The 21,712-nt window shown below is 35.3% G+C and overlaps 4 protein-coding genes across 10 annotated transcripts; 1 reads left to right on the forward strand and 3 right to left on the reverse strand.

The window, feature by feature from the left end:
- The first annotated feature begins 2,357 nt into the window (after window positions 1-2,357).
- Window positions 2,358-4,614, forward strand: LOC142545955 (protein WALLS ARE THIN 1-like). The gene is made up of 6 exons (XM_075653406.1): window positions 2,358-2,672; window positions 2,754-2,816; window positions 2,960-3,076; window positions 3,159-3,576; window positions 3,670-3,821; window positions 4,184-4,614. Exons 1-6 carry the CDS (start codon window positions 2,449-2,451, stop codon window positions 4,359-4,361), a joined length of 1,152 nt encoding a protein of 383 aa, XP_075509521.1. The 5' UTR covers window positions 2,358-2,448; the 3' UTR covers window positions 4,362-4,614.
- Window positions 4,615-7,637: 3,023 nt separating this feature from the next.
- On the reverse strand, window positions 7,638-12,138 carry LOC142547823 (putative GTP-binding protein OBGC2). The gene is made up of 7 exons (XM_075656292.1): window positions 12,124-12,138; window positions 11,378-11,467; window positions 11,204-11,281; window positions 8,502-8,702; window positions 8,246-8,353; window positions 7,872-8,062; window positions 7,638-7,692 (listed from the first exon to the last, which is right to left on the reverse strand). Exons 1-6 carry the CDS (start codon window positions 12,136-12,138, stop codon window positions 7,958-7,960), a joined length of 597 nt encoding a protein of 198 aa, XP_075512407.1. The 3' UTR covers window positions 7,638-7,692; window positions 7,872-7,957.
- On the reverse strand, window positions 12,033-19,318 carry LOC142545957 (uncharacterized). Of its 7 annotated transcripts, none has more exons than XM_075653409.1 (8): window positions 15,986-16,167; window positions 15,843-15,882; window positions 14,594-14,735; window positions 13,407-13,554; window positions 13,055-13,130; window positions 12,865-12,976; window positions 12,678-12,769; window positions 12,033-12,320 (listed from the first exon to the last, which is right to left on the reverse strand). In XM_075653409.1, exons 2-8 carry the CDS (start codon window positions 15,873-15,875, stop codon window positions 12,249-12,251), a joined length of 675 nt encoding a protein of 224 aa, XP_075509524.1. In that variant the 5' UTR covers window positions 15,876-15,882; window positions 15,986-16,167; the 3' UTR covers window positions 12,033-12,248. The 7 variants fall into 7 exon arrangements, 5 of the variants coding, with proteins under 5 accessions (XP_075509524.1, XP_075509523.1, XP_075509525.1 ...); XM_075653408.1 differs by having other exon boundaries at window positions 15,968-16,167; XR_012820398.1 differs by having other exon boundaries at window positions 12,616-12,769; window positions 15,843-16,163.
- Window positions 19,232-20,224, reverse strand: LOC142545956 (uncharacterized). The gene has a single exon (XM_075653407.1). It carries the CDS (start codon window positions 20,078-20,080, stop codon window positions 19,232-19,234), a length of 849 nt encoding a protein of 282 aa, XP_075509522.1. The 5' UTR covers window positions 20,081-20,224.
- Window positions 20,225-21,712: the final 1,488 nt, after the last annotated feature.

The raw sequence follows: 21,712 nt of genomic DNA on the forward strand, positions 1-21,712 counted from the left end.
GAGAATGCAGCAAAGATTCGAGAGAGAAAAAGTGTGATCATAATGCAGATGGAGGGATTATTTGTAGTAGTTCACCAGTTGCGTAGAAGGACCGCAACTTTCTGTAAAAGGCCAATGGACACACTGGATCAAACTCAGTCTTCTGGACGGACACTCTTTGGATAAAGACGGACGCGTTGTTTGGTTCGAATAGAACTGTGATAGGCTACTGTTTCCGAACGGGTGCAGTCTTTATTCCGGAAATAAAAAATATTTTTCCAAATAAATTTTGTCTAAAAAGATTAATATGTTCACCATACCAGACCACACCACACAGGATGAGCTGCACGCATGTGTATTTCACCGAGACACAGCCTATCAACGTCTTCCCCCTTCTAAAAACTTCTGGTACCCCTTGGGGCCCGAACCCTTAGCTCAAACTTCGAGCTAATAAAAAATATTATTCCTGATACATTTTTCATTGTGAGACAGCTCTCATTTCCTTTCATTCATTACTTTTCATTTATCCAACAAATACTATTTCAATATATACTATATATTCACTAAATTCAAGAACACATTATTATTATTATTATTATTATTATTATTATTATTATTATTGTTATTATTTTGATATTGGGAGATGAGGTTTATAAGGTCTGAAACTCAAGATTTAATCCATTTCTAGAACACATGATTTCAGTATTACAAGAGACACATGACACATCTATGATTATTTTGTTCAGGTATTTACATGGTAAATATCTTGTCGCAAAATATATTTGGATCGTGAAGTTTAGATTCACACGACTGAAACTCATTAATCTAATCACAAACCTAGTTAATTATTTGCAGTTTCGAATATTTAAGGATGCCAATATAATGGATACATGTACGCAAGTTGTGTGAATGTGTGCTCCAATATTTCCTTTTTGTGGTTTGGAGGGTTTTCTAGTCCGTCCCACAACTTCAATATTAATAATCATACTTCATAAGTATTACATTATATGTATCTAACATTTGGTTATTAGGTTTTAAAGATATCGCACGGAGGCTTTAATTCACTGCAAAATAGAGGATCCAAAAGTTATATTTATCACATCAAAATCGAATTAAATAATCATAAACTAATTAAAATTTTAAGAACTGTTTATTAACAGTAGAATATATACATTTATATCATTGAAATTCTTTATGATCCCGACAATATTCAAAAGTAGATAAAGGTATTCTGTAAAAAAAAAAATTAATTAATAAGCACAAACGCTTTGTGAATTTAAATTTAAATATATATGAATATGACATATACTTATGATTTGTTTACTTTTTAAATTTGGGTCCCTAATAACTCAAAAGACAAAAGGATCTCTTACTCTGTTGAAATCGAAAAATTCGATTGATATATTGCATACATAACTAAACAAAATCTTTTCTTTTCTTTTTCCATAACTAAACGATGTGGTTTTAGTCATTAGGGGAAATTCGAAAGCTGAAAAAGATATTGGCAGATGAAAATGCATAAAAGTTGACATATATATCGCAAGGATAAACCATCGTGCTAACGCGATAGTCTGCAAATTATGTTAGTCACTGTAAACCACATTAGCTAAGCCTTGTGTGACAAACTCGTCCGAAAGATTTTGGTTACGAAAATTGAACTCTTAACCATTGACCAAGCTGATATATTGGTTTTTTCAATTTTTATCCTCTATTTAATCGCATTCCAATTTTAATGTAACAAATTTGATTTTTTTTACAATTTTAGTATGTATTTCATCGGAGTGCAGATGCGGTGACACATATTATTTATGAAACATCAATAGTTGTTGATGTGATATCAGATATTGTTAAAGTGTCTACAGCTACGTAAAGACTTTAACCAAAAAAATTTAAATTACAGAAAAAATAAAATTAATTAATTGAAATAACAATAAAATCAAGACCAATTTTATTTTAGTATGTTTGTATGAAAAGGTTTTACAAATCTAAATTTGTGTGTCAGATCAATCCGATTATAATTTGAAGTGAAATAACAATAAAATCAAGACCAATTTTATTTTAGTATTTTTGTATGAAACAGTTATAACAAATCTAAATTTGTGTGACAGGTCAATCCGATTCTTATTTTAAGTGAAAATAATAATTTGACATAAAATAATATCTTTTCATGGCTCGAGTTGGATAAATGAATCACCTCACGAAATTGATCGATAAAAAAATCTCATAATTTTTTTTTGTATTTTAAACTTTTCAATATATATTTTTTAGGTATACAAAAACATTTGAAGGTATCCGGATTGACGATACAATTTTTTCGGGCCCCCGGTTAGGGTACATTCCTCCGCTTCTCAACTATATTTATATCACCCTAACCTCTAGCCTAGAATCATCACAATTCAGCACCACTCTTTTTTTCACCAAATACCCTCAATCACTTATTATTGTAAGCTTCTTTGTATCTGTCCAATAATGGCGGATTCCGGCGGTAGCTCGGCGGTGGCAAAAAGAATGTGCTCCATACCGGAAAAGTTCCAGCTGCACTTGGCCATGTTAGCCTTGCAGTTTGGTTACGCGGGCTTTCATGTGGTTTCACGAGCTGCACTTAACATGGGCATCAGCAAGATTGTGTTCCCTGTTTACAGAAACATTCTTGCCTTGTTTCTTCTATTGCCTTTTGCCTATTTTCTTGAAAAGTAGGTGGTTTTTCTTGAAATTGTTCGATCTTAGTTATTTTCAAGTAAAGGGTTCTTATTTTGTTTGATGAATGATCTCAGGAAAGAAAGACCACCTCTTTCTTGGAACTTACTCCTCCAGTTCTTCCTTCTTGCCATTGTTGGGTATGATTATGTAATTTTTTTTTTATTTAATATACGAATGTGTGTGTGAGAGAGAGAGAGAGAGAGATAACATGCCATGTTTTACTTGATAGACATAATGCATGTATTAAAAAATTGAGGAATTAGTTTACAAAAAATGGCAGGATTACAGCCAACCAAGGATTCTACTTGTTGGGACTGGACAACACATCACCGACTTTTGCTTCTGCGATACAGAATTCAGTTCCAGCCATTACATTTCTCATGGCTGCACTACTCAGGCAAGCAAAATTAACCGACTAAAGTTCAAAACTTTCAACTTCAAGAAAGTCGTTTTTGTTGAGCAATGATATTAGTTTTCAGGATAGAGAAAGTGAGACTGGATCGAAAAGATGGCATCTCAAAGGTGGCCGGGACAATCTTCTGCGTGGCGGGGGCATCCGTCATCACACTATACAAAGGCCCCACAATCTACAGCCCGGCTCCCCATCTGCGCACGGCGGTGGAGGTGGCAGCTCCGGCGGTGGTTGCTCTTGGTGACGCCAAGGGCAAGAACTGGACATTGGGGTGCATATTCTTGATAGGCCACTGCCTGTCTTGGTCCGGGTGGCTCGTGTTACAGGCCCCGGTTCTGAAGAAGTACCCGGCTCGGCTCTCCTTCACTTCTTGCCAGTGTTTCTTCGGGGTCATCCAGTTTCTTGTGATCGCTGCTTTTGTGGAGAGGGATCCTCAGGCTTGGCTCGTGCATTCTGGCGCTGAGCTTTTCAGCGTTTTCTATGCTGTAAGACTCTGAAATATAAACACGATCGCTTTCAAAATTTTATCAATATTCTGTCTCGATCGATCACATGAAAATTAATAATGGTCGTTGCAGGGAGTTGTGGCTTCGGGGATCGCATTCGCTGTACAAATATGGTGCATTGACAGGGGTGGCCCGGTGTTCGTCGCGGTGTACCAGCCGGTTCAGACACTCGTTGTAGCAATTATGGCTTCCGTGGCTTTAGGGGAGGAATTTTACCTGGGAGGGTACATATTCACATCATTATTCTTCTTATATTTTCGTTTTACTAATTTCCAAATTCAAATAGCTGGCTGGGCTTATGTGCTATTTATTTGTTTTTTCATAAACTGTTACATGTATGGATCGCCGTTTTTCATTTAAAAGATAATGATCAATCGTGCATTTTTTAAAATCCCAAATACTCATTCATATATAACCAGATAGTATATCTTTGAATGTATGTATAATAGACGAAATATATGAGTTCGTTACCCAATTATTTCAAACCTATTCCCCTCTTCGAAAATCAGGTATTCTAAAATTTCATATAGATAATGATACTACATCTCTGTCTCTAATTTGTGAAATATTTAATTATGTTGCACAGGATAATTGGGGCGGCGGTGATTATAACAGGATTGTACTTTGTACTGTGGGGCAAAAATGAGGAAAGGAAGTTGGCAGCGATCCAGTCCCCCGCGGAGCACGGGATTAACAGAACAACCCCTCAAATCAAGTCGTCCATCACCCAGCCACTTCTCCCTCAGTCAACCGAAAATGTTTGACCTGGAAAAATACCTGACTTTAACTACCTTTTTCTGGAATCAACGATCTTTCAATCCAGTTCAGCTATATATATGCTATAATATTATATATAATATGGCTTGGATTGTGTATTAGTTATATTTTATCAGGGTTAATCTCTCTTTGCTTTTTTTGTTTTCGTTTTTGTTTTTTGCATGTGATGTTGATTAATCATATATTATGATTTTGTGAAATTGGGTTTCTAATTATTAAAGTGTGATATTGTTTTTTTAATATGGTAATTAAAGCTTTAAAATTGTCCACGCAGAAATCGAAAATTTAAAATAATTTTAAATTATTTTCAAATCCATGAACATCGTTAATTTGAATTAGTGATATTAATTACTGATGGGTTCGTGAGCATTTCTAGCTTCTATTTCCCTTTTCTTTTTCTTGTCTTGTCCAATATTTATTTAATGTGAACTTTTCGGAATAAATTAAAAAGATACAGTGACAAAAAATAGCAATTAAATCAAAGTTGAAATTATGTGGCGACGTGATCAGACTGATGGGTGGTCTTTCTTTTGTCGAAATTCACCAACCAAATCTTTATATTCTGATCAGCCTGACCAAATGCTTAAAAGAATCATTTTGCGTTAAAAATTAGACTAGTTGAAATTCAATCTCGATCTCCAAATATATATTTTAACTTCAAGTCTTCGGGTACTAACTAAAAATATTTCTTTTTTTTTTTTAATAAAATGAGAGTGCTGAATTATAGAAGTCAAACGTGTCTTTGAATTGAAAATTATTAGAGAAAAATATGGTTTCATTTTAGGAGAGATTTCGGAGGCAGAAAAACCTGTTTTCTTTAAAAGAAGATCTATGGACTCAATGTCCGGCCCAGTTCAGGAGCCTACACTCTTGCATTAGTTGATTCCCAAATATATAAGAAAAAGCCTCCCCCTTCCCTCCCCATTCAACATGCCACATCTCCCCATCTCCCCCTTTCCCTCCCCATTAATTCATGATAAACTTATTTAATATGAACGCATCACATATGACTACGTTTTACGAAAATCATACAGGACATGGTTCTTTTTTCCCTATGTGTATGCCTGAATGGTTTACACACTTTAAATATTTTTATATGGAATGAGAGATATGAAAATAAAAATGATATTTTGATATTATACATGTCCTTGTAGTGATAGCACGAGAATAGTATTCCGGGATGATCTCGGGAGACGGGGCTAATTCAAACTTATACGGATGGTATTGGCTTCAGCCAGTGCGAGCTATGTCAGATGATATGATTATGTTGTCCATGATCATGTACACGATATGAGCTCATATGAATGGTTACCACAATTACATTATATCATATACGTACAAAAAATAATGTGTGTTTCGAAGTTAAGTTTATAATCATGTTCCACGCATATGATATGTTTTTATGTGTATTTGTTAATATTTGAATATTTTTTTGATTGATGTATGTGAGAATATTTTTAATGACAATGTTGCTGATGGACAGGCGATGGAGTAGTTCGAAGAAGTGAGAAAAATTGCATGGCATGGCACTCATCCGAGAATCTTTTGTTGCCTAAGATTTCTTGAAGAGTTGATACAATCTTTTTTTATATATAGTTACGCATATATGTGAGGTTGCCTAGAATAATTGCGCTTCTTTGTTTATTATGTGAGAATATATGATTAGATGTTTGAAAAGTCTACGTGGAGAACAAACATATGTGAGAGGGATGAGTCATGTTTGTTTTTGACAAAATTTATAGTACAACGTGGTTTTAAGTGCTATGAAATGCTTATGAATGCATGTTCACCTTGTAAAGCAATGAAAAACTTGAAAAATATCGCCCAACGGTCTTTTCAGAGGTCCTGGACAGAACCCCGAGTGCTGAGTGTTCCCACAGTTGATCAGAGCGTTGGGCTGCCCGTTTTCAGAGGTCGGGGTGTTGCCCTTGCTGCCTAGAAGCATTAAAAAATGATTTTATATGTTTGATATTCATACGTTTTTCTTCTGTATCTAGCTTGTGATACATTATGTTTTGTTTTTATATAAATATTTCTGCACTAAGAAAATGAAAGTAAGACTACAAGACGTCTAGAATATCATATGTATGTTTGCATCATCGCGATTTTCTTTTTAAGATATTGTCAAATTTCATTTTTTTTTTAATTTTAACAATTTTAGTAATTTATTCCACCGGAGTGTTGATGAGATACCATATATGTAAGTGTCACATCGATGTCTTGTCTACATTACATCGATATCACGTCAATGTTATGATCGATGTTATATAAATTGAATCTACTTTTCATTATTGACAATTATAATCTTCATATACATATAAACCTATATTATATAGTCTAAATTATTATGTGGAGTTATTTAAAGATCCATGCGGAAGGCACACCATTTTTGCAGATTCCAAATAACTCCCAAAAGCCCCGAGATCACCCACATTCCTCAAGGAAGTATCCTTGGCAGCCTCAGCCCACAACGATGGAAAGTGATTCAAATATTTCGAAAGCCTGATAGGATATATATGGATATATTAATTATCACAAGAAAATTTCAGAAATGACACCAAAAGATCATTTAACACCTTCTAGAAACCCTTCGTTAAAAAAAGAAGAATATCAAAATCATATATTCTATATTATACCCTATAAAGTATGATATATATTAAAAATATTATTATGCTTCCGAGTTAGAATTAAATTATTTATGACATACAAGGATAACAGAACTCTTGAGGGTCAAAGTCCTGATTTGATAAGTTCTTTTTTGAGATTATTTTCTCGTCTTCGAAACTTTTTCATCATTTTGCTATGATGAGATATCGCTGCCGTTGGTACAGTTATCTAGTATATAACGAGCAAGCATTGTCGAAATAAAGAAAGATTTGATATTAAAAAGTTAGCATTTTTAATACAGTAGTTACCTATTCATTTACTAATAAACTGAATACATTGATTCTCCACATATATAGTGAAAATGGCTCATTTCCAACAAGAAGTTAACCAAACCAATCCCTCAAAAGGTCGTGGAGGCTATCGCGGCGTTGGTTCAAGGCATCCAAATCCGAGCATTGTCAGACAGACAATGAACCAACAAGTAAAGTGTGAGTCTGGAGTAGTGGACCAGAAAATTCTGGTGAGAGAGAGATCGATCAAGGGGTGAGAAAAATGAATTTCATAACCAAAAATTTGAAATCATCTATCACCACGTTGCTGGATGGGATTCAGGAAGGTGCTGCTGACATTTGCTCTGATTCACTACTATCTCTGCATTTCTGCAAGGCTGCCTTTATCTCCTTCAGCATTTCATTAACCTTCATACCTTTCCTGCATCAAATGACACAAACAAATGTTTATTCCAGACTTGTTCAAAACCAGAATAAAATCCCCAAGCATCACCGTTTTATAGCTCAATAATCTGAAATAAAGAAGATTTCCAGATATGCTGTATCAAGAATTCAAATGAGCCTGAGTGGAAAGCTGTGCAGATATTAAAAAAAACTTACAGAACACTGACACCGACGACTGAAAGAGGTTGTGGGTATTCATCAATTTCCTTCAACTTTCCTTCATCGTTAAGAAAAGAACATCTCTACATGCAAAGAAAAACCCAAGCACATACCTCAGGTTTGTCAATTTTATTTAGAATCACAATGTGAGGTCGTTCAAGGTAATCAGGATTGTACATACGCAGTTCCTGCAAAATTGAGGTACTCGGAACTTAATAGGAACACATATGATCCTAATCACAAAAATTATCCAGAAATCCATAGAAAAAGAAAATGTATAAGCACTCACTATTTAAACCGTAAAAAGCATTAGGATTTGGTGAAGTACCGAGAATTTGTTGCTCACAGGTTTGTAGAGATTGGTGTCTTACCTCTTTCAGTGTCCTGTAATCATGTATAGGATCCTCAGCAGCTGCATCGACAACATGGACCAACATCCTAGTCCTCCTCAAATGCCTTAAAAAGTTGCGACCAAGACCCTGGAAACTAACGAGTAATGCATAAAATTTACAGTCAGTCAAAGAAATAAAATTTACAAAACCAGATACTAAAGAACGAGAAACTTTACATGCAAAGTACGAAATTTAAACATCAAGATTGTAAAAGAAATACAACTAGAATGAATACCTTTCCCAAAGGCGCACCTTCAATGAGGCCAGGCAAATCTGCCAAAGTCGCCTCAGATGAAAACTGCCCAGCCCCCAAGCTGGGATCACCGTTAAGGCGTCCTAGATTAGGCATCAATGTTGTAAATGGATATTCTGCTATATCAGGTTTTGCAAATGTGATAGCTGCCAGTAGGGTCGACTTTTCAGCATCAGGGAGTCCCTTAAAATCACAAGGCATCAAATTAGAAATTAAGAAAACGATATTTATCGAAGTTCGACATAAAATTTACAAAAATTCCATAAAATTTGAGAAGAATGAGAAATTGAGGGATATTTGTGTTGGAAGATTACACCGAAGCGATGCCGATCACGATGACAATATAGTACCCAATAATTGCGGAATAAAATAACCAACAAGAACACAAAGATTTATGTGGTTCACCCAAGATAGGCTACGTCCACGGAGCACTGCAACTTTTATAACTGGAATAAATATTACAACAAGTGTATACACCAATACACTCAATATTTCTCACTCTCAAAACCCGAATATACCGAGAAAATAATTTCTCTAACTCACACAAGAGAATTCCCGCACTCAAGAAAAAAATACACTCTTTTTTTATCAAAGCTGATAAGCTTTTGATTTTGGGATACAATAACTGAAGGAGTTGAGCTCTATTTATAACCAGAATTCTTAAGCCAAAACAGAAAGAAATCCGATGTGGGATTCTGATTTCGGAATATTTAATTCAGCGTGGGCCCCACCTCATTAAAAACTCATCTAACAATTCTCCCACTTGAAGACTTGATTTAAATCATGTCTTCACACCATCATTGCAGCAGCTCATATATCTCCATTTATACTTGCAGTCCGACTGAAGTTGAACACAACTTCAGTTTGTCAATGGTTACTGTCTTTGTGAGCATATCGGCTGGGTTCTTACTTCCAGGAATTTTCTCCAGCATCAAGATTCCATCTTCCAACACTGATCTGATGAAATGGTACCTAACCTGTATATGCTTTGTCCTAGCATGATAAACAAGATTTTTTGCTAAATGAATAGCACTCTGACTGTCATAGTGTAACGTGCTATCTTCAAGCTTCTGACCCAATTCTTCCAGAAATGATCATAACCATATCATCTCCTTGCTAGCTTCTGTAACTGCTACATACTCAGCCTCAGTAGTCGAAAGCGCAACAATCTTTTGCAGCTTAGACACCCAGCTTACACCTGTACCACCTAATGTGAACACATATCCAGTAGTACTTTTCCTGTCATCCAGGTCACCACCCATATCGGCATCGACAAAATCCTGTAAGCCCAATTTTGACCTCCTGAAGCATAAAGAACAACTAGCAGTACCTTTCAAATACCTGAGAATCCACTTAACTGCTTCCCAGTGTTGCTTTCCTGGATTACTCATAAACCTGCTCACAACTCCCACTGCATATGCTATGTCTGGTCTTGTACACACCATTGCATACATGAGGCTTCCGACAGCAGAAGCATAAGGAACCTTATTCATATAAGCCTGCTCCTGCTCCGTCGATGGTGATTGTGCTTTGGTTAGTTTGAAATGAGTAGCCAAAGGAGTACTCACAGATTTAGCTTCATCCATATTAAATCTGCTAACCACCTTTTTCACGTACTCTTCTTGAGATAACTTCAAGAATCCATTCACCCGGTCTCTAAAGATCCTCATTCCAAAGATTTGCTTTGCAGCACCCAAATCCTTCATGGCAAATTCCTTTGATAAATCTTTTTTCAGTTTATCAATTTCTTCCAGACAAGCTCCAGCTATCAGCATATCATCTACATATATCAGTAGTAAGATATAAGAACCGTCAAACTTTTTCACATAACAGCAATGATCAGCTTAACACCTTAGGAAACCATTATTATTCATAAATCCGTCAAACTTCTTGTACCACTGTCTTGGAGCTTGTTTGAGACCGTACAAGCTCTTCTGAAGTTTGCACATCATTCTCTCTTTTCCCCGTACTTCAAAGCCCTGTGGCTGCTTCATATAAATTTCTTCATCTAGGTCACCGTGAAGAAACGCAGTCTTTACATCCAACTGCTCCAAATGTAGTCTTCCTTCGCCACTAGTCCAAGTACTGTCCTGATAGTGGTTAATTTAACCACCGGAGAGAAAATCTCGGTGTAATCAATTCTTTCCCGTTGTTGGAAGCCTTTTACAACAAGTCTTGCCTTGTACCGCTTGCTACCATCATGCTCTTCTTTTAACCGGTACACCCACTTGTTATGTAACTCCTTTTTGCCTTGCGGAAGTTCTGTCAACTCCCATGTTTGATTGGATGACAGTGAATCCATCTCATCTTCCATGGCCAACTCCCACTTGGTTGAATCATCATTTTGCATTGCCTCTTCATAGGTCTCCGGTTCACCTTTGTCTGTCAGCAAAATATAGTGAAGTGCAGGGGAGTATCTCTCAGGTGGTCTGATGGTTCTCAAAGATCTCCTGGGTTCAATCACCGGAGTTTGTGGGTCATCATCTTGTGCAGTTAAGCGGTATTTTGATTTTGGGATACAATAGCTGAAGGAGTTGAGCTCTATTTATAAACCAGAATTCTTAAGCCAAAACAGAAAGAAATCCGATGTGGGATTCTGATTTCGGAATATTTAATTCAGCGTGGGCCCCACCTCATTAAAAACTCACCTAACAATTTGGGGCATAAACACAAGTTATACTTACACCAAGACCAACATCAGCAACGATTCTTAGTATCAACTGCAGAGTGACCTCTTCTCCTGGATGACCAAGAACTAGAACCTGAATCAGTTGAGTAAGTGTCAAGACGAGAAAACTAAAGTATAGCAGAATTGAAGTCACACTTTCCTGATCTTCTTAGGAAAAATAGCTTAATACATAAGCTAACAATTTGTCAGCAGAGTTCTCCGTAGCTCTCTTCACCGGCGGAAGTGTCCAAACTCGACGTCTAAACTTTTTCAATATTTTCTATTTACGTGAATTTACAAAATTATATTGATATATTTTATTTTGGGAGTGGCCGAGTGGAGATGCCACTCGACCAAAGGGTTAGACTCTACAGGCTTATTTATTTATTCTATTTCTAGTCATTTTAATAAAATTATTTAAAAAAATAGGTATTATAATACATATCTCTATTCAAATCGATTTAATTTACATTTATACTAAAAAATAATATTTTTTATTTTTTCATTGATCATATTAAATCGAACATGTGTCCGACAAAATTGACATGTAAAATCATGTCATAATAATTTTATGTTTTAAAAACATTATTATTTATGTCAGATTATCAATATAGTCTTCTGTAGTTTAATAATTTTAAAATATTTTTTACTTCCCATTTTCTGTGACAATAAATTATTATAATTTAGAGAGAGTATAATCACTTTTCAAAATAATTGAAATAAATTTGTTTCGTTACACATAATTTTTTTTCTTAATAATAGAGAATTAGTTAAATAATTGTTTTTATGATTAAAAAAAATTAGATTGATAATTATAACATTAGCATGTCAAGATGCATGTAGTATGATCTAATAATGCAAGCTAGACTACAATCGAAGGCATTTTCCCAAAGTATTTTATCTACACATAAGAACATACTATCTTGCCTCATTTACTTGAAACACGGACATGGTTCGTTTGTATAACCACAAATTCAACAAATACAAAAGGTTCCATCGACGGGTACCGTGCCAGAGTCACCTCAAGCCAATCTGCCAATGCACCAAATATCTGTCTTTTATCATTCTCCTGTGAAGACTTCCCAATAGCAGCTCTTGAGAAAGTCTTTCAAAGAGAAGGGTTGATGCCCATCCTGCAAAATTTTTAAAAAAATCCGAAGACAATTTCAGAGCACGAGACTTGGAAGAAACAAAAGGCCAACAGCGTGTAAATTTGTCTATTCGGCAAGCACACGTATAAAGGTACAATTGCTGTCAAAAGACGGAAGGATCAACAGAGTTGAGAATTTATACATGACAAGTTCTACGGTTAAAATTTTTTTTTATCCTTAAGCTTGGTAAGAACTATACTACGACACAAATCCATAGAGAGTAACAAACTATTCGAACCAGGGAGCAAGGTGCAATAAATGAGAGTGCAGGGATTACTCAGCGTCTGAAGGAATCAAGTACATGGATACTCAGCAACAGATTAGCAGCAAACTTCAAACCTTGCCAGATTCTTGATCCAAGCATTGTTTGACAACTGTAGTCTGCTGAATTAGCCTTTCCATTGCTGAATAGCTTGGCAACTTAGTATGTGCTGAAATCACAATGTGTAGGCACATATTTAAGAAACAATCCATAATTCACAAAAAATAAATAAAATTCCAGGCTACAACTTTATGAACAAAGTACCGAGAATTGTTCTGTTTAAACCATCAGCAACACGCTGTCTGTAGTCCATGCTGAGAAGATGGAACATCGGGGACTTCTCTGGTTCTTCATAAGCAAGCAGAGCCATAAAGTCCTATATAAAAAACAATTACTCCATCCTTTAGCGATTCACGGGGTATGAACCAATGAAATCAGAGACAGAACAACATACTTCAAGCTTTTCGACGTATTTCTGTTCTTTCCCAAAAGGAGTCAACTTGGTTTGGGCAAATTCCAGAGCTTCGGTACTGCGAGTAAAATTTAAACCTTAATATGCGTGAAAGCAAAGATGATATCATAAAACGACACTAGATATTATTAAGATGTTAGCAAATTTTTTATCCCATTTCATTGTGATTTAGCCAAAGTTCCAACTTACGGAAGAATAACAAGAGATTTATCCCCTGGCCACTCGCCCCGTGTTTTAGACCTTATAGACAAATTTCATAAATCATATGTTACATGCTTTCAGTGTATTATATGTTAAATAATTAAAATTCGGCATTTATTGACATCATACTCACCAATTTCTAGAGCACACAAGTTCAACAAAATGAAGGCTCAAAAGATCAAAATGCAAATCCTTGTTTTCCTCCAGCACACCAGGAGCAAATTCTTCGGTCAATTCTATAGCTTTCGATGCATTTCCATCCAATGCAAAGTGGAAGATTCCTGTAAACGAACTACCATATTAGTGCAATAGATACTTGTGGGACATTCTTCTCACGTTTAGTTTCTTCAGTGAGCTGAAACTACAAAAATGTTATTGTGAAGTTTCTTACAAAGATAACACGTGCACTTAAGAATTGGGAAGATTAGTGTACGTTTTAAGTAGTCATGCAATGGTAACAACCGTTTTCCACCTCTTGAATTGACTCTGTGTAGAATTAAAGATCAATTCTCCTCTCATTGAATTACCAAAAACTATATGATTTCATTTTATTTCAAAAATTTAAACCAAAGCATTCTTACGAATATCAAATTAAATGTTCATATAAAGTTAATGACACCCTCACTCTTTCTCCCCATTTTTTAACTTATCCTCATATCAATTTGTACTTTTATCATAAAATTATATTACAACACCATTAATCATAACACATATCATATCACTTTCAAAATCACTGTGACCATCATTTCAAAATATATTTACAGAAACACTAGAACCCTTACATCCAAATCTTTTCGTAGAAAGTACCCCTACCATCCTCCATCAAATTTTTCATCTTCTTCTGAAGTTGTATTCATTTGTGTACAAATTTTTTAATCCTTAAGCAAGACCACTTAATCATGAAGGTACAAGATATATTATCATAGATATCGGTATCGGTAATGGATAGAAAATTAATTGAACTACCCACACCAGCTATGACACCAGGCACATTTAGTTTCTCCCAGCATAAGATTGAGTGAGATAAATAGCTATATTTTTTGTTGACCGATGTTTAAAATGCCTTATCCTCGACTCATTTCTCCTAAAAGAAACTCACCAGCAAAAGTTAGAAGCATAACTTTTTTCCCTCCTCTACTGAGAAATTGATTCACTGATGTCAAGCACGCTACCATTTAGGCTCATTTAACATTTGTCACCTAAAGACTATGCTTCCACCATTTCAATTACTCCTACAAAGGAAGTATAAATACATTGGAAAAGTGATAGCCACTAGAACTTTACTAAATTTTTCCATAAAACCATGTGGAGATCCCTTACTTTTCCTTTTCTCCATGTCCTCCAGATGACCGGTAGGATGCTTCATCCCAGTACAAGTAATGAAAGAATCCACTGTATCTTTGAAGCAATGGTGCACAAGATATGACAGAACGACCTTATGAATGTCTTTTTCATTCACAGCCTGTGAGGAAATAAAAACAATTATGCAATAATATATTTTACATTTAAAAGCATACACAAAAGAAGTAAGAGTAAATCCCTGATCAATTCATACAATAAATCTTGTGGATTCACATAGAATATCCCAAAAAAATGAAGAAATCTTGGTCAATAAGAAATCAATATGTGATCAGGCCACCATAAGATGAGAGTGGTTAGCAAAATTTCAATTTGTTATGTAAAATGTTGATTGGCAAAACACAGTTCCCTGTTTGATTGACACCTTCAAGATCAAGAAAATGGACATTAGCTGTCTTCAACCATATATAATCCTCTGGAAACGGAATTATATAAGGTTGTGTTTGGATGAAAGGATTTGAATTTGTTTTCAAATAATTAGGTTGGTGAGGGAATTTGAAATTAGAGCAAAAACACATACTTGAGCAACACAAGGTATTTCAAATCCTCTTTCTTGGACTTGAAATATATTTGAAATCAAATCCACTAAAAACATTCCATCCAAATGCAATCTAAGACAAATCTGAAGAGTGTGAAGCATAAAATCTATGTTAAAAACAATGACTTTTGTTGCAACTCGAAAAATATTATGCAACCAAAAAATGCTGTTCTTCCCACCATTATCGAGGCACCCAATGTCAAAAAAATTGTTGTTTCGATAGTTGGCGTTGAACTTCTGAATTAGACAATGTAAAAAATCAGCATAAATCAATCAGTGAACAAAACCAAAAAACCTTAAGTCTACGAACCAACCGAGGTTCATTTACCATGAAGGGTAAGCCAAATTAGTCACCTTCACCACAATAAAGCTGAAAGCCCGTAATCATCTAATTTTAAATTACTTTAATAGAATGACAAAACGAAATTACTATAAACTTCATTCAAACTAGATACAGCACTTCCACAATGTATTTAAAAAGAATGAACAGAGAACATGTATCAAACTGAAATGACAATCATAACTCATCAAGAAAGTTTAAATGGGGACAAAAACTCAAACCTCGGAGGAAATTGTCTATGATAGAAAAGAAAAAGAAACTCATACAAAAAATAACAGTGTTCCACACCAAAAACTGCATAATACAGGCCAATACAATCTAGAGTGTCTTACAATGTTCTCGTATTGCCGCGAATCAGCGTCCATCTGTAAGCTTCACAAGGAAAACTTTTTCCCCTTTATTTTGTGGGAGAGAACCAAAAAGTGAAAAGAAAAGGAAGTAGAGACATATAATTTACAGCGAGAGTTGAAAAAACCTTCCAGAATATGCAGATTTTATAAGCGTTTGCTAAATCTTCAGTACATATATAGTAAACGGAGGGGATCGCTTCCCGAAGACGGAGAGGAATTTTGCGAGAAGGCCTGGCCTGTCTGCAGTTCTAAAAGGGTATGGTAGTTGTGGAAATATCTACGGAACGCGATTTTCATATCAAAATTTTCCACGCTATTTTTGTTTTTCTTAAAAAGAGTGTAAAAATATTCAAACACGATTATTAACATATATAATTATTAACATAGATCACAATATCAAAATTTTATTAATCTAAAGCTACGTTTGGTACGTGTAATAGAATAATTAAATGATTAATTATTAATCTAAATGTCTCAAACTTAATCATAAAATTAATTTAAATATATTTATTAGAAATATATTTGAAAATATTACGGTAATCATTAAATACAATAAATTAGAATTTAATAAATATTTATCTTCACAAGAGATAAAGGATAGAAATGTAATTTGTGGTTTGTTAGATTAATAATCAAATAATTAATCATAAAATTAGGTGTTAAATCGGATCAAAATGATTATTAATATATCTTAAAATTTTAACAAAACATTAGATAAGCATGTGATTATTCATCTATCTTTATTTAATCTAAATGTCTCAAACTTAATCATAAAATAGCATAAAATAGAATAGATGACGAAAAAAATACTTCCATGAAATTATAATTTGAAAAACCTTTACTAAACATAAAACGTTAAATTTAAAATATACATAGTGCATCTCCATCCTCTTTCACTTGGGTTCATCAAGATTAATGAAAATGGCAGCTAAGAAATATTTTCTTTATCGCAGCGTGTGGGTCGTGGCGCATGCCGTTATTATTTTTGAGTCTGTCACGCATTTACCAGAAATGCTGACATGACAGTTTGCGAAAAAACACTTGCTGCTTTGGCTTTTCCTCACACATGGATTGTCGAGACATATTATGTATAATTTTGGTAAATTTGAAATTCTGAATCTATGATGTTATGACATGTAATAAATCTATTCGATCATCTAAATTTTTTTTATCATGTCATGTCATGTCATTTTATGAAATTATGATATGATACAATAATAATAATGTAAAAAAAGATATATTAAGAAGTTCGCGAAGATAAAAGACACACACAAATCTAGCTTTCTCTGTCGTGCATAATACTATGCATAACGGATGGTTTTGCAGGAAACCGCAGGTTAATGCATTCAAAATTTTCTGTTTTCATTCGAAAAGATGGTTTTGTATTCATTTTCCATATACTTGATATATTTGACAATTAACTCGGTAAAAATCACAAGGAGTTACAAGGTCAAATACATTAGATGAATACAAAAAACCTCATTTGAAAACATTTAATAATTTGAGAAGACTAAACAAACAGTAAACACATTTAAAATTAAAATCACGTTGTGTTTGGAATGACAAAATTCAAATTAATCCTAAAAAGAGGATCAAAACCAAAGTGACAATACCACCTTTGAATAATTCCTACATGAAAAGCAATGAGAGAAAGTAATCTATGAAACTTGAAGAAGATGAAACCAGGCAAAAAGTTGAACAATTGCAAAGTAAAATAGCACACATGGCAACCAACAGCACGCTGATCGAAGGGGGTGGCTTTTGGGAAATTCAAGGAAAGGAATGAGAAAGAGGTTTGAAGAATGGTCAGCAAAACTGACACTGAATTGCTCCGCATCCAAGTTTCAATATCTAAATCTTGGAGCTGTATAAATTTTACTAGATTTAGAAGAGTTTCATACCATATTTCATGCGAGTAGATGAAAAACACACATATGAACATACAACATATAATTAGTCTGATCAAATTTATTCTGAGTGCAATATATTATTCAATTCACATATGCAAAGACTGAATCAGATTTATGAACTGTTCAGAAGTAAAAACAACATACTTACTGGACCAAAAATGAAGAATGAGAAGGGTATTGCAAATCTTGTGTTGTTGAATGGCTAAAAACGAGTAGAAGGACAAGTAATTAGCAAGCATTTTGTAAAGTAACCGATTCCAAAGATATGCCGGCACAACTTAAACTTCGAGAAGAGTTTGGGTCTGGCAATTCTTTATACATTTACTCGTTTAATCTCGGATGTGTTCTCAACATTAAAGAATAGAAACCATACTCCTTCAAACAAAATTCGTTATTTTCCTAAAATTATTAGGAGGAGAGTTGTCAATGCCCTAATTTTAGAAGTATAGCTTTGAGTTTACCATGACATAATGGTGCATGAATATTAATAGCAAAATGAAATTTTTCACAAGGCATATGACTGCAGTCCCAACATTAGCACTTATCCTCATCTTTGAACTCGCTGAACAACATGGAGATATCGGAATAACATGCACAGCAATACAATAACAAAAAAATTACACCTGAATACCTGATTCACTTCCCACATGATAATTGGTATGGTGAAGGGAAACGGATGTAGAACACGATAATTTCAACCAAATCATCATAAAAGGAAATGTTGAGAATAAGATGTCTATTCATTTTCCGAAACCTCTTCATCCTTAAGGAGATGTGCTCATTCGCCATTCAAGTCACACCATAAACGCTATCTACAACATTTTATATAGCCGCAAACACTCAGTCCAGTAATTGCTATCAAAATTCGAAACTACTCACCTGTGTTCAATTTCTCTGAGTTGCAACTGGTGCAACTTTGAGGTGGGGAATTTACGGAGATCAACAATTAAACCTTATTCTACATGACACAACAATCAAAATATGATGCTAAGACTTCACAGTTAAAAAAAATTGAGTAATACCTTAACCATAAACTACAGTTTTGGACAATAAGTGTTTGGTCCTATATTCAAACACAGGATATGTCACATCCTATTCTCAGCTAAGAGGAAACATATTCTGAGCAAAGGAACATGCTCCTAAATCTCAACCCTCCTTAGACCGTAACATATTGGTATAAGAAATTTCCTAGCTTAACCATCCACTTGATGTCAAATTTTTAGCCTTTTAAGCATCCCATATGCACCGTATAGTTCCTTATTAATCTATATCATATTGGCAGTGTAACCCGTCCATGCTAATAAAAAGAAGAAATATTTGCCAAAGGATTACCACTTCCATCTACGCGGCATCAAAATTTACATATTCCCACACAAATTATAAAATTTGAAAATCTATATGAAGTCACAAATACCATTAGTAGAATATAATAGCACCCATGGCCCCTATCTCTCCATCTTGTTACGAGGATGGAAAAACATCCTTAACAGCAGATGCAGCAGTCAAGTAATTCAATGTGTTCCTCAGCGTCTCCTTCTCCCTTTTCAACCTCGTCGCAGTATCCTCCAATTCCAGCAATGCCTGCTGTTCCCTGGGTGCGCCTTCGAAAGTACTTCCGACAAAGAACGAGAATGGAGTCGGAAAAAGATTCCTCCTCAAATCTTGAACCTCCTTTTCCGGCTTCCCATTCAGCCTATTCGACAACCTAATCACATCTTTCATGTACAGCTCTACTTCACTGGCCAATGCGTCCAAATCCTCCACCTCACCGGAGGGGCGGTCCTCGAGCCAAGTCACTTCCGCCACTAGGTAGGGTTTGGGGCGGACTAATTTGGTGACCCGGAAACGTTCCTGCCCCTTGCAAATCAAGAAGAACCGGTCGTCAACTAGGCGCTCGTGTTTTATCACTTCTCCGACGCAGCCCACATCGGCAGTGCCCGTGGCAGAGTCAGTGTAAATGACGCCGAATCGGAGGTCGGTTTGGAGGAGCGTGTGCATCATTATGCGGTAACGAAACTCAAAGATTTGGAGGGGAAGGATAGCACCCGGAAACAGAACGAGGGGAAGAGGGAAGAGCGGCAATTCAACTACATCATCAGATTTCGGGGAGTTGGTATGATGTTTCTCCGAAAACGACGAGGCCGAGCAGCAAAGCGATTCGGGTTTCCGCCGCCCGTGGCGGCGGGGGCGAGGCGGAGCGGGAAAACTATAACTGGGCTCCAGGTGATTAACTGAGTTTAAGCACGGTTTGCGAGAAATAGCATAGGAAGAGGAAGAAGTAGGGGAATGCAAGAGCTGCGGCAGAGCCATTGCACAAGTGTTACTCAAGCAAGGTCTCGGAAAGGGGAAATGGACATGGAAAATACAGGCCAATAATTGAAAGGGAAACGGCGGCCTGTCATGTAGAATGGGGATTTTTGCGGAGGTAGTCCAAGCGAAATGGTGAAGTGAAAATAAAATGTGTGCCTGTCAGATGTGGATAACGGGAGATGCTGCCAATGGGCATGTGGTCTTCAAGCTTTACACGTACAAACATGTCTTTCTTAATATTTGGCCTCAAAATAAATTTTCATATACTTTTAATTCCAAATATTTTATTTCTTTGAGGTCAAGTTTGGCAAACGATAAATATTAAATGATTTTATTTCTAGTTTCGTTTTACTGAAGCATGCATGAAGGTATAACTTGTACGGATTCTACAAATTGTTAAATGGTGTAGTCTGAAAAATTAAATTTAATAAAAAATAATTCTTAAGTTCAACTTGACATAAATAATGTATCAGATGGTTTTGATAATTACCAGCCGTTCAATTTAATGGAATCAAATTCTTTTTCTTTACTATATATCCACTCCCTCCAAAGTGGAGAACCAAGAATTTGCTTAATTTTCAAAAATCCAAATGAACCGTCAAATTTCATTTCAGAAACTCCATGGCTTCATATAAATTCCACCCAAATTTCGTTTCACACACCGTACGCTACTAATAGTTGATTGATCAATCACGGGTGCATGACGAGTGTGCAAGTTTGACACTCAAGTTTGAATGCTTTAACTATGTTTGCCAACGTTTTCAGGTGAAATTCGAGTACCCTTGCGAAGTTTTAAGTTGCATGAGTGGATATTACCATCCCATTAGAAAAGATCATAAAATAATACAAGTGATCCAATCCTTGAGTTTTTATACTAGTAGAGGGAAACATGGTACGTTCGGGGAGGAAACCGGCAGGTATTTTTCATCTGGGATTACTGAAGGTATGGTGGTTGGGTTCCATGGTAGAAGCAGCATGTATTTGGATGCAATTGGGGTTCATATGCAACACTGGTTGGGATATCAGAGATCAAGTAAACCACTACGTACTATGTTGAATATTTTCTGTCCATATGTTTCTTAGGCTAAATAATGAAATTTGACAGCATTTTCTAGTTTAAATTTTCATTTAATTGCTTTTCATGCTTAATGGGTATCATTATTTTCCACCGAGTTTGATTCTCCTTGTTCAAAAAAATTTGAATCTTGGCTGGATTGGTTGGCATATGAGAAATTGAGCAATAAATATACATGTCCATTGAAGCTCATCAAGATTGTACAGATACTTTAATCAGTGAGTGGGCCTTGGTGGAATCAATATTGATCAACAAAACTACAAAACAAGACGGAGAAATTGAAGAGTCAATGTTACAGAAATGGAAAATCATTATTACAGCATCTAAACTAACCAATTCGATCCAAGAATATATCATGTATCAATCAACCTCACACCAAAAAAAAAAGGAGAACATTTCATAAACCCATCCTATACCACAAAGTTGGAATATATGAATGGCATTTGCTCCCCAACTTTCAGGAGATGTTCGGACTAGGGTGTTCGGATTTTAAATCCTAAATTTAAAAAACTTCATCGATCACGTATAACTAGTTATCTTTTCAAATCCTTTCAAAA

The sequence above is a fragment of the Primulina tabacum genome, chromosome 5 (genome assembly GCF_025594145.1).
Source record: "Primulina tabacum isolate GXHZ01 chromosome 5, ASM2559414v2, whole genome shotgun sequence".
NCBI lineage: Eukaryota > Viridiplantae > Streptophyta > Magnoliopsida > Lamiales > Gesneriaceae > Primulina > Primulina tabacum.

Coding starts and splice junctions, on each gene's coding strand:
- LOC142545956 (XM_075653407.1), bottom strand. CDS start 20,080: ATGGCTCTGCCGCAGCTCTTGCATTCCCCTACTTCTTCCTCTTCCTAT.
- LOC142545957 (XM_075653409.1), bottom strand. CDS start 15,875: ATGGACGCTGATTCGCGGCAATACGAGAACATT. Junction 14,736..15,842: donor CGCGGCAATACGAGAACATT/GTAAGACACTCT, acceptor ATTTCCTCACAG/GCTGTGAATGAAAAAGACAT. Junction 13,131..13,406: donor CTTGTGTGCTCTAGAAATTG/GTGAGTATGATG, acceptor TTTTACTCGCAG/TACCGAAGCTCTGGAATTTG.
- LOC142547823 (XM_075656292.1), bottom strand. Junction 8,703..11,203: donor TTGCTGATGTTGGTCTTGGT/GTAAGTATAACT, acceptor TGTGATTTTAAG/GGACTCCCTGATGCTGAAAA. Junction 8,354..8,501: donor AAGGTGCGCCTTTGGGAAAG/GTATTCATTCTA, acceptor GTTAGTTTCCAG/GGTCTTGGTCGCAACTTTTT.
- LOC142545955 (XM_075653406.1), top strand. CDS start 2,449: ATGGCGGATTCCGGCGGTAGCTCGGCGGTGGCAAAAAGAATGTGCTCC. Junction 3,077..3,158: donor CTCATGGCTGCACTACTCAG/GCAAGCAAAATT, acceptor ATTAGTTTTCAG/GATAGAGAAAGTGAGACTGG. Junction 3,822..4,183: donor GAGGAATTTTACCTGGGAGG/GTACATATTCAC, acceptor TATGTTGCACAG/GATAATTGGGGCGGCGGTGA.